Source organism: Octopus sinensis, linkage group LG1 (assembly GCF_006345805.1).
Source record: "Octopus sinensis linkage group LG1, ASM634580v1, whole genome shotgun sequence".
Taxonomy (NCBI): Eukaryota; Metazoa; Mollusca; class Cephalopoda; order Octopoda; family Octopodidae; genus Octopus; species Octopus sinensis.
Genome location: NC_042997.1, coordinates 59,746,272 through 59,761,932, shown reverse-complemented (window position 1 = coordinate 59,761,932; position 15,661 = coordinate 59,746,272). Strand labels below are relative to the sequence as shown.

The window sequence follows — 15,661 nt, the reverse complement described above, 5'->3', positions numbered from 1 at the left end:
TTGTTTCAGTCATTTGACTGTGGCCATGTTGGAGCACTGTCTTAAATATCATATATATATATATATATATATACTTATATACATTTGCACGAGTGTGTGTGTATATATATATATACTTATATACATCTGCATGCATGTATGTATGTATATATATATATATACTTATATACATCTGCATGCGTGTATGTATGTATGTATATATATATATATATATATATATATATATATATATATATATATAATATATATATATATATGTATATACTTATATACATCTGCATGCGTGTATGTATATATTATATATATATATATATATATATGTATATACTTATATACATCTGCATGCGTGTATGTATATATATATATATATATATATATACTATATATATCTGCACGTATGCATATATATATATAGAGAGAGAGAGATTCTTATATACATTTGTATATAAGTATTGGGTCATCCCACAAATAATGTAGCTTTTTCCATGGCTTGAAATAAAAGTCGGAGGGGGTGAGCAAGACAAACTACACACACACAGAATCGAAGCACTTGAACAAATAGTTGTAATGTCTTGATTGAAAATATTGTCCATATATGTGTGTGCATATATATAACAATTTGTGTCTTCGAAAAACAGTTGCTCCCGCGAACCAAAATAACATTTGGGATCTGCGGAGGGTCAAAGTTGGTAACTAAAACAGGACAGTGGAGACATACAACCAGCCAAACTAAAGCAAACAAGGAACACTGGAGGAATATTCTTTGATAAGAGAAAAGATAGGATAGGAGACAGATAAGAATGTGTCTGGTCTGTGCAACAGACTGAAGGGGAGAAAAAAATTAGAGAAAGGATGAGAGAGAAAAAATGAAAAGGGGAGAGGGGGGCTAAGAGAAAGAAGAGAGAGAAAACATATATATATATATGAAACCCTTATTTTTGCATGCTTACATGGATCACACATTTCCTACAACCAGCTCTTATTCAGAGTTACTGCCCCCTACCACTTTATGTTCTGATTTTGGCATGGTTTCTATGATTGCATGCTCTTCCTTGACTGTATTTTATAGTTTCACCAATAGTAGGAAGTTGAGAAGACTGAAAGCTCTCTCAATGCTTTGTTGTCTCCACTTGTTCACCAACTAGTTTATAGAATGCACTGGATGCATTTTACATTTTATCAAATGAGTCCTCACAACTCTACATGTCTCCATTCATTCAGAGCAACATGACCAAGAGAGTGGGTAGAAGAGGGGATTGCAGAAGATGAACTGAGCTGGGAGAGGGAAGGGATTAAGAGTATGATGGGAAAAACAGATTCATTGGTATGACTATGTGGAAGAGAAGAGAGAGATAAGAGACACAATACTAGAAGGTGTAATGGAGAAAATAATGATATAGAGTAATAGAACGTCAATAATGATTGACCTAGAGGCGTGGGAGTGTATGCTAGCAGTATAGAAGGATAGTGTTGGCTTGTAAAAGAGAACATGAGAGATAAATAGTTGAGATGGCAATAGTAAGAGAATGATTGAATGTCAATAGAAATATGACCAGAAGAAGTGGGAAGAGTTATGGCTTGCAGAAAAGGTGGAGAAATAGAGAAGTATACTAGATACCAACATATCATGTGCAGTCTCTTGTTACTGAGATATTGTGATAGTGGGAGGAAGTAGAGAGATATATACTGATGATGGTGGTCGTTCTGTATGAGTTGATCTAATGTTTTTCTCCTCATTGCGTGGGTAGTATGATAGTGTAGATAAGAGAGGGGTATCAAATAGGCAAGAGGTGCAGTAGATAGACTCACTTGTGTGAAAGCTCCAAATGTAGGCATCGTATATTCAGCCTCCATTACTAGCCCACCATATTAATGTATATTTTACTATACTTGCCTCAGCAGCTGGGTCTTCTCCAACACTATCATTGTCAGTATCCTTTGTTTGACTGTGAGTTGCAACATCTTGAGATTAGTTCTCGCCATTTTTGTCCGTTTCTCATTCATCTTCTTCCATAGGTCCTTTCCATTTTGAGTGCTAACCACTTTTTAATACATGTCACTCTCTATATGCTTCATATGCCTGTACGAGCACAGTCTTTTCTCTTGCACACTACATCTAATTCTTGTATCCAGTTTTCTCAGCTTTTTCGTTTTCTCTCCTTTTATGCACTCTAAGGTTACAAAGCCAGTGGAGCATACCCACTTCATTTCTTTTTAGTTTTCTTTGCATTCAAGGGTTCACATCTCACTACCATGCAGCATTGCACTTCATATAATTTGTCCTTCACTCTGATGAAGTCCTTGTTGTCAGCTGATATAATAGCTCCTTTAACCTTGTCTAACTCTTTGTTTCTCCAACTACGATGTTTTCAGAACACTCATGTGTTCTTAGTGTTTATTGCTCCTGTGTACCTGCCATATCTGTACTTCACTTTTTCCCTTAATCGCCTATGATCCCACATTTTTTTTTCCTATAGTTTACACTTGGTACACTTTATGAAATTTCTTCCTACACCTTTTTTGCATATCAACCATGGCTATTTCCCTAATGGTAGTAAGATCCTAGTTTCTTTTTTACTTACTAAAACTTTAGTCTTTGCTAAGACTGGCTTGATGTCACTCAATTCCAGGTTATAATTCAGTCTAGAATTTTTTCTTTAAATCAACTTTAAATTCCGCTATGAGAATAAGGTCATCAGCCTATAGGAGTTCCCAAAGACTTAGAATCTTGTGTTATACTTCAGAGGACTGTAATGAACAGAAATGGGCTGAAGACTAAGCCCCATTGAACCTCAACATGCACAATAAACTTAACCTATATTGAGAACGCCTCCAGGAAATTGCACGTTGGAATAAAATAACGTGCACAGACACTTCAATCAAAAAATACCTAAAGATGTGCCAGACACAGGATTTCAAGGTATCCATTAAGGTCACTCAGTGCAACAGGAACAGTCTGGGGGGGGGGGGAATCATAGAGGCCTTCCTTATCAAGAAACTGAGGCCAGCCATAAATAATAGGAAGGAATTACATGAAGCAGACCAATTACTATAGCAACACCAGTCTGTGCATTGTTATCTTCCTCCTTCCTTCTCTCTCCTACCTCCCCACACATCTGAGCAACAACCTTTTCTGTCCCTCACTTTTCTATGTGCCCTGAAGAAGAGGTCATAACTCCAAAGTATAGAAATATAAGGTAAAACTACAACTTTTTGTTTTGTTTTCTTTTTGTAGTGTACTTTATATCTTCTTACATTGTTTTAGCCTTGAAACCACAAGCTGGTGATCATAAGTACAACATCCTCCACACTAAGCCATTTACACATATAGTGTACGTACATATATATATATATATATATATGAAGTAAAGGACACTGGTGTGCAATGTAGGACTCCAAGTTAAATCTATATTGAAGGTTGATGAGAAAGAATAGATTATTCAGCATAGTTTGAGATATTTTTGTTTCGTCCAGGTCAATACTGATCAAGTAGATCTATCAAAGGCATTTCAGTCATGATTATTATGTCTGCTTTCAAGACCCTCTATAGCTAAGACTACATGACATTTGGGATTTAATTTGTTTAGCCATAGGATCTGATCAAGCAGTTGTTTGATCAAAGGCATTTCTAGTTAAAGCTATCACATCTTTTACCAGGTATTAAAAAGTCACAGAATATATTATCCAATGAATTTATTGAGAAAGAGGAAGCAAAATGAGGACATTTTGTTGCTATTTATGGCAGATTAACTGATTGTTATCACTAGAAATTAACCTTAGTCATTATTATGCAAAATTCCAAAGACCTAAAATAAATGTATTATTTTACTTTATATTATTCAATCCTTATTGTTTCACACATCCTGTTTTGTTGAACATTGTGCTACTTAGCCACAATTCTGCTGTGAAATTGAACTATTTATAACTATGACATACAAAGTGAATATATTGTGTGGGTGAGGGTCATTTCTTTTTCATATTTTTACAAATAATACTTCTATTTAAGGATACTATATAATGATAGTAGTGTGTTGTTTATTCACCATCTTGATATAGTTTTTACATGAAATGCCATTTCACCAAATATTAAATTGCCTTATTGAAAGAACTGATGACTATTTCCAAGTCATAAAGTATTTGTTCTCTAAGATCACAATAACTGTGCTGCTTTGAGCTGTTACATTAGACATGTAAAGTAGGTAACAGCTGATGACAGCCACTGGAGTTGAACAAAAGAATCTATCATTCCTATATGACCATTGTAAATAAGAAAAGCAGGAGGAAACATCCACTTGAAATAGTGAAGTTGATTGCTCCAGCCAATAAAATATTAGCTCAAATACTTCTTTCATGTAATTGAATACAAATTTACAATGGTGTTCTTGTTCTCATAATAATTCAGATAGAATACAATAAAATTGTTTTATCTCTAACATTATATAAAAGCAAATTTTAGGCTAATTGCACATTAATCTGGAAGATCACTGCAACATTCATTTGTTTCACATCCCCTGTAAATGATAGCCTTATATTACTTCGTTTAACAACTAGGATCTGACTGTGTGTTAATTTGGAATGGTACGTTTTGGTTTTTCCTTGTTTGTTTCAAACTAATTGAATTTCTGTTTTTAATTTCCTTATAAAAAAAAAGTTATTTAATGGATTAATTTTTATTCCTTTTTTTATTTCTTTCAGGCAAACATAGAACAAAGTGAAAGAATTATGGGTCAAGTTTGGGAAGATAGCCCTAATTTTGGAAATACTTTGAATTCTGGTGAATGCTCTTCAAATTCCTACAATAATCGTAACAAGAACAATCTTTCTGAAAGTCTAACTTTTGACTGTTCCTCACACAGCTCTAATTTTCGTGAGGATGGACTCCACAATATCAAAGATTCTTGTGATCCCAATGACAGTAACATAATCTATCGGTATCCCGTTGGACTACAAAACAGGTTTAACCCATTTAACACTATGGATAATGATAATATTGACATATTTTCTTCAGAGCCAAACAAAATATTGAACTCCTCCCATAAAGGGACTTCACAGTCCCACCATTCAGGTTTGGCAAGTGCAGGCAGTGGGATTCAACAAAGTATAAAGAAATCAAGAACTTTTATAGAGATGCATGAAGAGTTTGGCAAGCTGCTGAAATGATACTGAAACAAATTAAAGGAAAGTTTTATAAGTATAAAAATTGTTTTTGAGACAGAAATTTGTTTCAAAGAACACAATGTTTGGCAAATGTGTGGATGAAGTAAAAAAATGAAAGTAAAAGAAAAGAAAAAGAATTTATTAATTTGTTGGATATTTTCTTGAAATTAACTTTTCTCATTATTTTACATTTATTTGAAGATCTGTTCTATTGAGTTTTCTAAGATTTCTTAATGTTTATTATTTTCTGGAATAGTTATCTCCAGACTAAGAAACATACACTGAAGACTGAGTCCTTTGAATTTTTACAGCTGCTCATTATATTCTTTTATATATATATATATATATATATATATATATATATATATATATATATATATATATAAGTTTTATTGAGAAAAGATAAAGTTTCAGTTGTAAAATGATGATTGTTGACTCAAAAGCAACTACCTTTCAGTATTTCTCATTAGAAAGGAAAAGGAGAATTTTAATACAAAATCTCATTTTGAATATTATTTCTTTTATGAATGTTACTTTACTATTATCGTTCCTTTACATTAATTTTCTGTCTCCAATATAATTTTCATTTCTACAATTGTATGAGCCAAGTCAATTGAAGGCTTTTCAAACATTTCTTGTTGACCTTATATTTCTTTAAGATATTTATTGTACTTGACATTACTTTTCATTTGATTATTCACAATATCAATTCATTTGTTGATTACTTGGAAGATGCTTTGTTTGTTCTCTAACTTAGCATATCATTTGTATTATGTGTATACTTTTGTGATTACCAGTTTCATATATATATATATATATATATATATAATGTAAGAGTTAAAATTGGTTCAGCTATTCAATTGCAGTTAGATTAAGAATATGTAAGACCATATTAAAATCATTTCTGTTCCCTGAAAATTAGCTTGAGATTAACTATGCATGATATTTTGACTTAGTTTGAAATAAACTTTACTTAATATTTAAGAAAATAAAGAACAAAATTTTCCACATTTATTTTACTGCAGTATTTGCATTTATCACGATCTACTTGAATGAAGCTTATGTAAATTTTTAATATCATAAGATCAAGCAGTATTGTTTAATGTGTCAATTTTGACTCGAGCATGAACAACATTTATCTAAGCCATCTTAATATCACTATTCAGTTCCTTTTTTTTTTTCTCTCTCTCCCGTCAAATAAATTTAGCAGTTTTAGTAGCTAAGCAATTCTATTAATAGTTTGCAAACTGTCAGTGTGTTTTTTTTTTTCCATTTAAACTATAATTTGCCTATTGTGAAACTGTTTATTGCTACTACATTCCAACTCCATGATTTGATTAGCTAATCTTCACCTAAAAATCAAAATTTTATGAAAAGAAAAATTTTATGCTGTTGATTAAATATGGAAAAACATAACTTGGGATATCATAAGTGCTGTGATAGAATTGCACTTGGAAGTCATGAACTGTATTCAAGTTGTGTTCAGAGTTAATGGAAAAGCTGCAAGGTTTGAATGATTGGATCAACTCTAAATTTATCTGTATGTCTAATTTAACTGTAATAACTTGTAAATAAAATGTTGCTCCTCTGACTAATATTGTCAGGTGGACATGTTTGTTTCTCTTCAAGCTGAATTCTCATTTCATTTTTCACTTAAAGGTACATAATTTTTTTTTCATGCTGATATGTATCTTAAATATAAGATTTATATTAGATTATATCAAGTGTGGTATTTGTTATGTTTTATGTCTTTATTCTATGATGCATCATGCATGTATATAATACTTCCCTTATTTTCAACCCCCATGACTCTAAAAATATAAGGCATAGTCTGGAAAATATTTGTTCACACCAGTGACTGAGTATCATAATCTGAAATGTAGTGCTTAAATTTGTAAAGAAACTTGCGGCAATCTGCTATGGAATAACCACTTCAACAAAGATATCAGTGATTACTCACATCTTGTTTCTGGTGGAAAGAAGGCTCACTGTCAGACTCACCTTTAACGACTTCACATCACCACTTGGGCTATCAGGGCCTCAAGGCTGGAGTTCCTTGCAAGGGCAAGAAAATTCTTTGACCATTGTTGGATGTTATCCTACTTTTGCTAGTTGTATAGGGGGCCCCCATAGCATTTTAAGCTTCAGGACCCCAATATTGTAGATCCACCACTGGAATAAGTACCAGGCTTTAAAAAAAAAATAAGTACTGGGGTTGATTCATTCAACTAAAATTCTTCTAGGCACTGCCCCAGCATGGCCAGTCTAATGACTGAAATAAGTAACAGATAGAAGACAGCAAGAAAATTGCAACTAAGTAATACATTGCAGCAAGACCAGTGAGTCCACACATACAATATGTGCTTCTTTTTATTTTTTATGGTTCAATGAAGTGGAATAATAATCATATGTCTAGTTATTGTCATTCATGTTGGTTTTTATAAGTTTTTCCCACATTTGCTAACATGTTACATAGTATTATTTCTCATTAATCATAAAAACTTGTGTATACCCATGATTTCTGTTTGTAGTGTGGAGTTTGTGCCAGTCAGAGCCAGCAAAGAGTATTAAACTCTAACACTTGAGAAAATATGATTCATTGTGACGTGGAGCATAGTTGGATGTCTGTAAAGTGTTGAGTTTAGTATCTACTTTGCCAACATTATGAATAATGTTGATAAAACAATGAACTCTTACACAGCAATAACAAGTGTTTCATCCTCCGCAATAACTTCTTCATGTAGAGAGACAATGGATATAAATTAAGTCATTGTCAGGGTTGTGAGTTGTTTACGAACTAAAACAATTTTCCTGTGACACAAAAATCTATAATAATAAAAGCAAAATTCTCTCTGTCCATCTGGGACCCCTGTACCTGAGCCTACATTTGCTCTACATAGACATACCATTTTGGAATCAGGATGATCCCAGCATTGAGATCTGATTTAAAAGTATTTGGGTTGCTATTTCTAGCAGGTAAAGTTTGGCTGATTCATGCCATTTTAGCGGTGTCTGTCAGATGACGTCAGAGATCAAGAGGGAGATAAATGACATTCACATCATTAATTTTACATTGAGATAAAAACTTTGGGACAAATTGGCCAGCAGTTAGAATTCAAATTGGGACTAAAACAATAGAATAATTGCATTACAGAATTAATTCTCATCCTTCCTTAACCTCTGATTAAGCACCACCAGGGCATATAGTCACTATATACATATTATAGTCATCCTATTTTGCTCTCATTAGTTTTTGGGCTGCAGGCCAAATTTGCCCTCTGCAGGGGTTAGCTTAAATGTTTTTACAGAGTGTGGCTTTTAAACTAGTTTTGAACAAAGTTGTTTGATGAAATAAATAAACTTTGTTGCAGCACTTAAACACTTAAGCAAATTGCATATTTTATCCTTTTTACTTGTTTCAGTCTTTGGACTGGAGCCATACCTTGAAGGTTTTTTTTTTTTTAGACTCTTTTCTGCTGAACCACTAAATTATGGAGATGTAAACAAACCAATACCAGTTGTCAAGTGAGTGTGTGTGTGTCTGTGGGGTGGGGGGTCAAACACAAAGACAAACATATATACACACGCCTTTCAGTTTCTGTCTATCAAATCCACTCACAAAGTTTTGGTCGGCCCAGGTTTATAGAAGACACCAGAAGTGCCATGCAGTAGGACTGAACACAAAACCATATGGTTGAGAAGCAAGCTTCTTACCACACAGCTATGCCTGCACCTATACTTAGTAAATACCGACAGAGTGTAAGTTCCACCAGTTTAAAAACCGTTCTGAAAGTCACAATGTGAAAGTGTCTGGTGACATTGCTATGTTGATGTTGCAACAGCAGAAGATTATTCTGACTCTAAAATCTTAATAAATGACATTATGAGCCTTTATTGGAAAAAATTGTCAAGTCGGACTTGCATCTTAATACCTCACTGCTTGAGATATTAACTACTATGATGTTAAAAAGAAAAAAATTCCCAAGAAATGCAAAGAAAATGCACATACAAACAATAAGTATTTCAACAGAATGATCTTTCTAAAATGAAGCTAAACTTTGTTTCTCAAACAGAAGAGTGCTTAGTTACAGTTTTGGCCCTTATCTGCAATTTGAATCACTTGTGTATGGTCCAGAACTCAGTGACTGTTATAGTTACATGTAGTACTTTAAGAGTTGAGACAGGGCATGATTCGAGAGATCTGGTTTATATTTCTAACATTTCAAGTGACCACATAGAGGATCCTTCACTGATCATAGATATTGACTGGTTGATTAAGATTGTGATAAAACCATTTATATCTTTGTATTATGGACTGCAGAAAAAACTTTTATTCTATGAAATATAATAAAAAGAAATAGCAGTTAAAAATAGCTTTCAGAAATTTTGCATAGTAGTCAAAACAAAAAAAAAAAAAAATTGTAGTTTTGGCTAAAACTTCAAAAGGATATTCAATTGGAAATAACCTAATTACTTCTTGTGGTTTGGAAACCCATGCCAATTTTTTTTTTTTTTTTGCATGGTAAGCAATATCTTTAGCATCTTGTAATAAAGCTGCTTAGTCTTCCAACATTTTCATAGAATAAAGTGAAGGTTGTTGCAACTAGTGATCTTGATTTAATAAAACTGAATCAATTTTACAGCCTCACTGCCAAAACTTTGCAATGAAGACAACAGCAGACACTTTTAATATTCAGATTCTTTTCTATTTTTGCAACAGAACCAGAAATTTTCCTCATCATAAATCCCTCTACATCAGTGCAAACACATGAACACATTCTCCACAAAATTTCATTTTTTACCCCCTGTAGCATGACTCTGCAAAAGCTACCAGGTTACCAAATCTTCTTCAATATTACTTTAATAACTATAACATACAAGCATAAGGTAAATTGCTAAACTAGCAATGTCCTTTGATTCATCCATTTGAAGAATATTGAACTGGTTTTAACCTGTCTTAGCTCAGTTTCGCAAAAATGTGACACTTCATAAATATGCCTTGAAATTTGTCATTAGAAAGTCATTTGTTACCAATATATTTGAAGATATTCACTATGCATTTCATCAACTCTTTCAGCACAGGTTTTTTGTTTGTTTTTAGGTTTCTGAAATTGCAAATGCTTTTCCAGATTTTGCTTGTCAATAACTAATGAAATATGAAGCTAGTAAAGCATTTTCTTTTTATATATAATGATCAAAATGGAGCTTTTCTTTCAGTATCATATATACACCACTGTAAAGTGGTTGGCATTAGGAGGGACATCCAGCAGCAGAAACCAAACCAAATCAAACTGGAACCTTGTGACAGCTCTAGTCAAACCATCCAACCCAAGTCAGCATGGAAAACAGATGTTAAAGGATGATGATAATGATGGTATATCCTCACTAATCCAGGATAATAAACACTCAATTGTGTAGCAGGTTATGCTTCTCAAGAATTGATCTATGACAACATAGGCATGCAAGTAGTCAAAAATTCTTGAACTGCAAAAGCATGTTCTGGTGACCATCCACAATGCTAAAGACAACTTGGGGTCTCAGAATGAAACCTATTTTTGCCATGTTCTATTATTTATTAATCACAGATTCATGAAACAGTATTTTTTCTTTTGGAACCAAACACCCATGACAAATGAGGATAGATGTACTTACCTTTAAAATATTTTTTCACTTGGAATTTTTAAAATTCCCTAAATACTGCTTTAATTTAATTAGATTTAAAACCTTTCTACATTCAGTAGATCATCTAAAGATTCCATCATATCATCTGTCCAATTAGAATTGTAAGCAATAAAAGGGTCTTCATATTGTCTTAGTTTTACTTTGTTCATCTTCTAATGATGTTGCATTTGAAGATGAATTTACATTTCTTGGGTTTTGATTTATTGATTTGCAACCATAGGTGCAGACATGCCTGGGTCACATGGTTCTGGGTTCAGTCATGTGTGGCACCTTGGGCAAGAGTCTTCTACTATAGCTTCAAGCCAACCAAAGCCTTGTGAGTGGATATGGTAGACAGAAACTGAAAGAAGTCCATCTCACACACACACATGCAGGAAATAGACACCTTCAATCTTTAAAATTTTTTATTTAATACGCAAAGCGAACAATTGAAATGTAATCAATAGGTAGGACTACATACTTTAGTACTTCGTTGACATTCTCTTTGCAGTTTTTAATTCAGAAACTCTTTTTGGCATTGAACTGATGAGCTTTGTGATTGTCTATTGTGCAACAATCGAAACAATTCATCTTTAGATTTAGGTTTCTGTAGAGTTTTTCATATAGCTTTATCTAATATGCTCCAAAGATTTTCAATTGGGTTCATGTCAGGAGATTGGCTCAGCGAAGGAAGCTTTTTTTATCCCATTTTCAGTCAGCCATTGTTGATTCCTTTTCGCTGTGTGGCATGGAGCCCCATCTTCCATGAATAAAACCTAATTTTTTGTTATGTTATCATGTGAATACATTGGAAGTAGCCCTTGCTTAAGTATTTCGATGTATTTTTCAGAGTTCCAACACATTTGATCAAGTCAAATTCTTGATTGGTAAGCCTCAAGACCCAAACACGTCCACTGTCTGAAAATAATGCAACTCTGGATTTATCAGAGAAAATCACTCTATCCCAAAATGAACGGAATTTTTCTGACAACTCCTTAGCCCATTTCTTTCTTTTCATGATATTAATTGGTTGAAGGGGAGGTTTTCTTCTAGCTGCTCATCTATAATACCCAAGCTTTTGCAGATATGTAACACATTCTTGGACTAATTTCAAGCTGCTTTGCAATGTCAGAAGCCTTCAAACGGGGTTTGTTTTCCACAATTCTCTTCAAACAGCAAAGCTTCCTTTCAGAGGGCCCATGTCAGCCAGGACGAGAATCTGTTGATGCTTTTCTTTGGCTTTTGATTTGCGCTATAATTCTACTAACAGTAGCAATTGAAAATCATCAAGTAACATTTCATTTCCTGCTTTTTCTGCCTGTGGCAGAATGCACACTAACAGGAGACAGTTGTTGCTATAGTATGAACCTATGTTATTGTACATCACATTAGTTTCATCTGCTATACTTTTCTGTGCTGGCTTAGGGCATGTTGGAAGAAGGGATTGATTTAAGGCAGCGAGCTGGCAGAAACGTTAGCACGCCAGGCGAAATGCTTTGCAGTATTTCATTTGCCGCTACGTTCCGAGTTCAAATTCCGCCGAGGTCAACTTTACATTTCATCCTTTCGGGGTCGATTAAATAAGTACCAGTCACGCACTGGGATGGATATAATCGACTTAATCCATTTGTCTGTCCTTATTTGTCCCCTCTATGTTTAGCCCCTTGTGGGTAGTAAAGAAACAGGTATTGATCTTGGAGTTTTCCTTCTAGATTGATTGCTTTCAGCACAGCTTACAAGCTCAATCTACCCTTACAAAAGTGTATTTAACCCATAGATGGGACTCTGATAGGTACTACTGTTCTGAGTCAGACAGACCTGGAAGTAATGATAATGGGGTGACTCCATATTCCCCATAACTCCAGAACTGGAGCCTCACTACCAGATGTAGTTTAATGTCTTAACCAGGTTATAATATTAATTTGGTGTTAAATTTTCCAAGGTCAGAAAATATCTGGATTTAGTATTCTTACATTAAAAATTAACTACATATTCAAGCAGAAGTTGTTATGAAAACTATATAAATTTGCATCAACTATAGTGTGTAAGTCCATACTGCACAGCTGTATTACGGTTTACCAGCTGTACTTGTGTATGTGACAACTGACTGATTGGTGGATGAGTGTACAATGGTGAAAGTGGTGGTGAAAAGGTAGGAAAAAGAGCAAGTACAAGAAAGGAGAGAGAGTTGTTGAGTGGGAAAGCATATTCTTTGTATATTTTATCTGTATGTGTGTTCTTTAAGAGCCCCATAAAGTATAAGATGCTCATAGCTGAAATGCCTTTAATCATAGGTCTGCTCAGTCAAGGCTGACCTGGGCCTATACAGCAATTACTACAAAGATTAAGGGCAAAGTTAGTACAAGTGGAATACAAACTCCATACATTAATTAAATTGTAAAATAAAATCATTTAGTTTGACTTAGCAAAGAGAAAACAAAAGCACAATTTTAACTTGCCAGCTCAAGCTAGTCTATTTATTTATTTTATTGGCTTGTTCTGGAAAAGGTTGCATGAATGGCTCTTCCAGGTCCTCTAAGACTGGTGGATTTAACAGTTAAATGTTCTTGCTGCTAATGCCTTACTATCTCATTTACCTTCCCTTAAAAGATAGGCCTATCAAAACAATGTTTCAAACCTAACCTGTTGTTCATCCAATACAAAGCTCAAGTACTGGTGGAATCTGTCCATCTCAATGATGAATAATTTGTTCCTAACTAAATATCTACTCATGAAATTAAAGTGTACATGGCAGAATATTTTAGAGTTTCCTACATAACTGTGCCCCCAACAAATCCTAGCAACTCCATTTCTTCCCTTTAACACCACTAACATATCTAATTTGCAGAAACCTATGAAGAAACAAACTCGGAAGGCACACTTGTGTAAGTATACCTCACGAAACATTCAAAATTCTTACTTTCCAAAATTGAGGCCCTCCATGTCAATGTTTATCCTAGATAGAAGATATTTACTCATAACATCAATTTCATTTGTCTAGAAATAATAGTGGAAATTGCGAGAATAGCCCTTCTTTATCTTATACTAGCAGTATAGCCCAGCGTTGCTCGGGTTTATTTTCTTTTCGACCCTTTAGAATTGGAATTTTTGAAAAGTAAAAGTTGCATTATGTAGCTTGTTATTCTCTTTAAGTGAACATTTTTCTTGTTGAAATACACCGAAAAATGGCGACACGGCAGTCAATAAATCATAAAAAATAGGGATTTTCATAGTAAAAAAACACCTTTTTGATGTAAATAATTTTAGGTCTTAACATGGTCCGATTTGAACTTTTTTCTTCTACAGAATGAAGAGCAAGCCTTCTTCTATCATACTCTCAATTTTGGTCAACTTGTGCCACAGGGTCTCGGAGGAGATAGTGTTAGTTGAAGGCAACCAAACCTGCCACACACACACAACTTCAGCTTTATATATATATAAAGATTAAAATTTCAAGATTTGACTTCTGTGTCTGAGTAATTACGGTTATCTTACAAGGATGAAATTAGACTTCAATATGAAATACTGGGATGGCATTACTCCAACGAGTAATACTTTGAATGCATTCCTAAGAAACCAAACATTTCTCCAAATCGCTGATTTCGAACCTTTTCACCGATAAGATACCCTTCCCCCACCCCTAACCCTAAAAGAGATTGAAATGCAATAGATCGATTCTAAGGTCATAATTATGGGTGACAATTTCATATGACACCGCTAGAAAAAACTGCCATTCAAACCGAAAAGATCCAGAAATTCTATGAAAATAAGTTATCTTTATATGCCATATTTGCAATTCTCCACATAAATGATAGGAAAGTGGATATTAAATGCTGGTGCAGTGAATTTACGAAATTTACCGAGTGTCGTCGCCTTCGAGTACAAAACAAAATATTGCCCTACAAATACCACTCTACAAGTAAAAAAAAAAAAATCACAATTTATATTAACATTTATTCACATTTCATTTCCACCCTTGAATTTGAAGACTTGATACAACAGCATGGCTCTTTGCAACTCTTGCGATGTTAGTCTATATCAAGGTATACTCTGTTTCCACAGGAATGATGTCCGAACTGTGTATTTTGCACCAAGGGACAAACATATGTCGCTGCCGAAAGGTGATGCGACGACGTGGACGGTCGAAAAGGGAATGTGGATACTCCATATATACATTCAAGGACACCTTTCTGGAAGGCGTCCATCTTCCACCTTGGAAAGTTGGTTTTTCTGAACCACTTCCTAAGCGCAGCTTGGTCGCACAAATCAATAGAGGAAAACCTTGGATTCTGCCGTGAAACTTCCGTAGATTGGTGGTCTTTCTGTTTTGAGTAGAAAACAACCAGACTGTTATCGGAGGACCGGGAGTTGAAGTAGAAATTGATGAGACGGTTTTGGTCTGTCGGAAATATCAACATTGCAGGATTGTGAAAATGGTTTGGCTTTTTGGCGGACTGGAACGATTAAGTAAGAAGGAATTCATGGTTCCACTGTTAAATGAATGTGGTGAGGCCAACAGATGAGATGCCGGGACTGACTGCACTCATTACCCGTTACATCAGGCAAAGGTCAGTTTATAGCAAGTGTTAGCGTGCCTATAGTAACCTCAACAACCTGAGCTGTATGCACCATCAAGTGAACCATAGTCAGCATTTTGCTGATCCTGTTAACCTATCTGTTCGCACTCAAAATATTGAGCGTTTATGGGGAACACTCAAGAAGAGCATTATTCGACCTGGAATGAGGCCTAAGTACCTAAAGCAGTACGTCGCTCGGATCCTTTTCTTACAGGCTGTCTGACCACCAACGCAGTAGCTTCCTAAGTTTGTGGAGGCTGCAACAT

The 15,661-nt window shown here is 34.4% G+C and overlaps 2 protein-coding genes across 3 annotated transcripts in view; both read left to right on the top strand.

Moving 5' to 3' along the window:
- The window catches only part of LOC115210931 (sesquipedalian-2), a 49,225-nt gene extending 43,956 nt beyond the window's left edge, over positions 1-5,269 (top strand). For both annotated transcript variants that reach the window (XM_036501414.1, XM_029779724.2), the window contains one exon: positions 4,696-5,269. In XM_036501414.1, the coding sequence (XP_036357307.1) occupies positions 4,696-5,160 (465 nt within the window). In that variant the 3' untranslated portion in view covers positions 5,161-5,269. The remainder of the gene's footprint in view (positions 1-4,695) is intronic.
- Positions 5,270-13,680: 8,411 nt separating this feature from the next.
- LOC115211003 overlaps positions 13,681-15,661 on the top strand; it is a 43,762-nt gene continuing 41,781 nt past the window's right edge. Inside the window, exon 1 of the mRNA XM_036501409.1 lies at positions 13,681-13,703. The gene's annotated coding sequence lies outside the window, so the exon portion shown is untranslated. The remainder of the gene's footprint in view (positions 13,704-15,661) is intronic.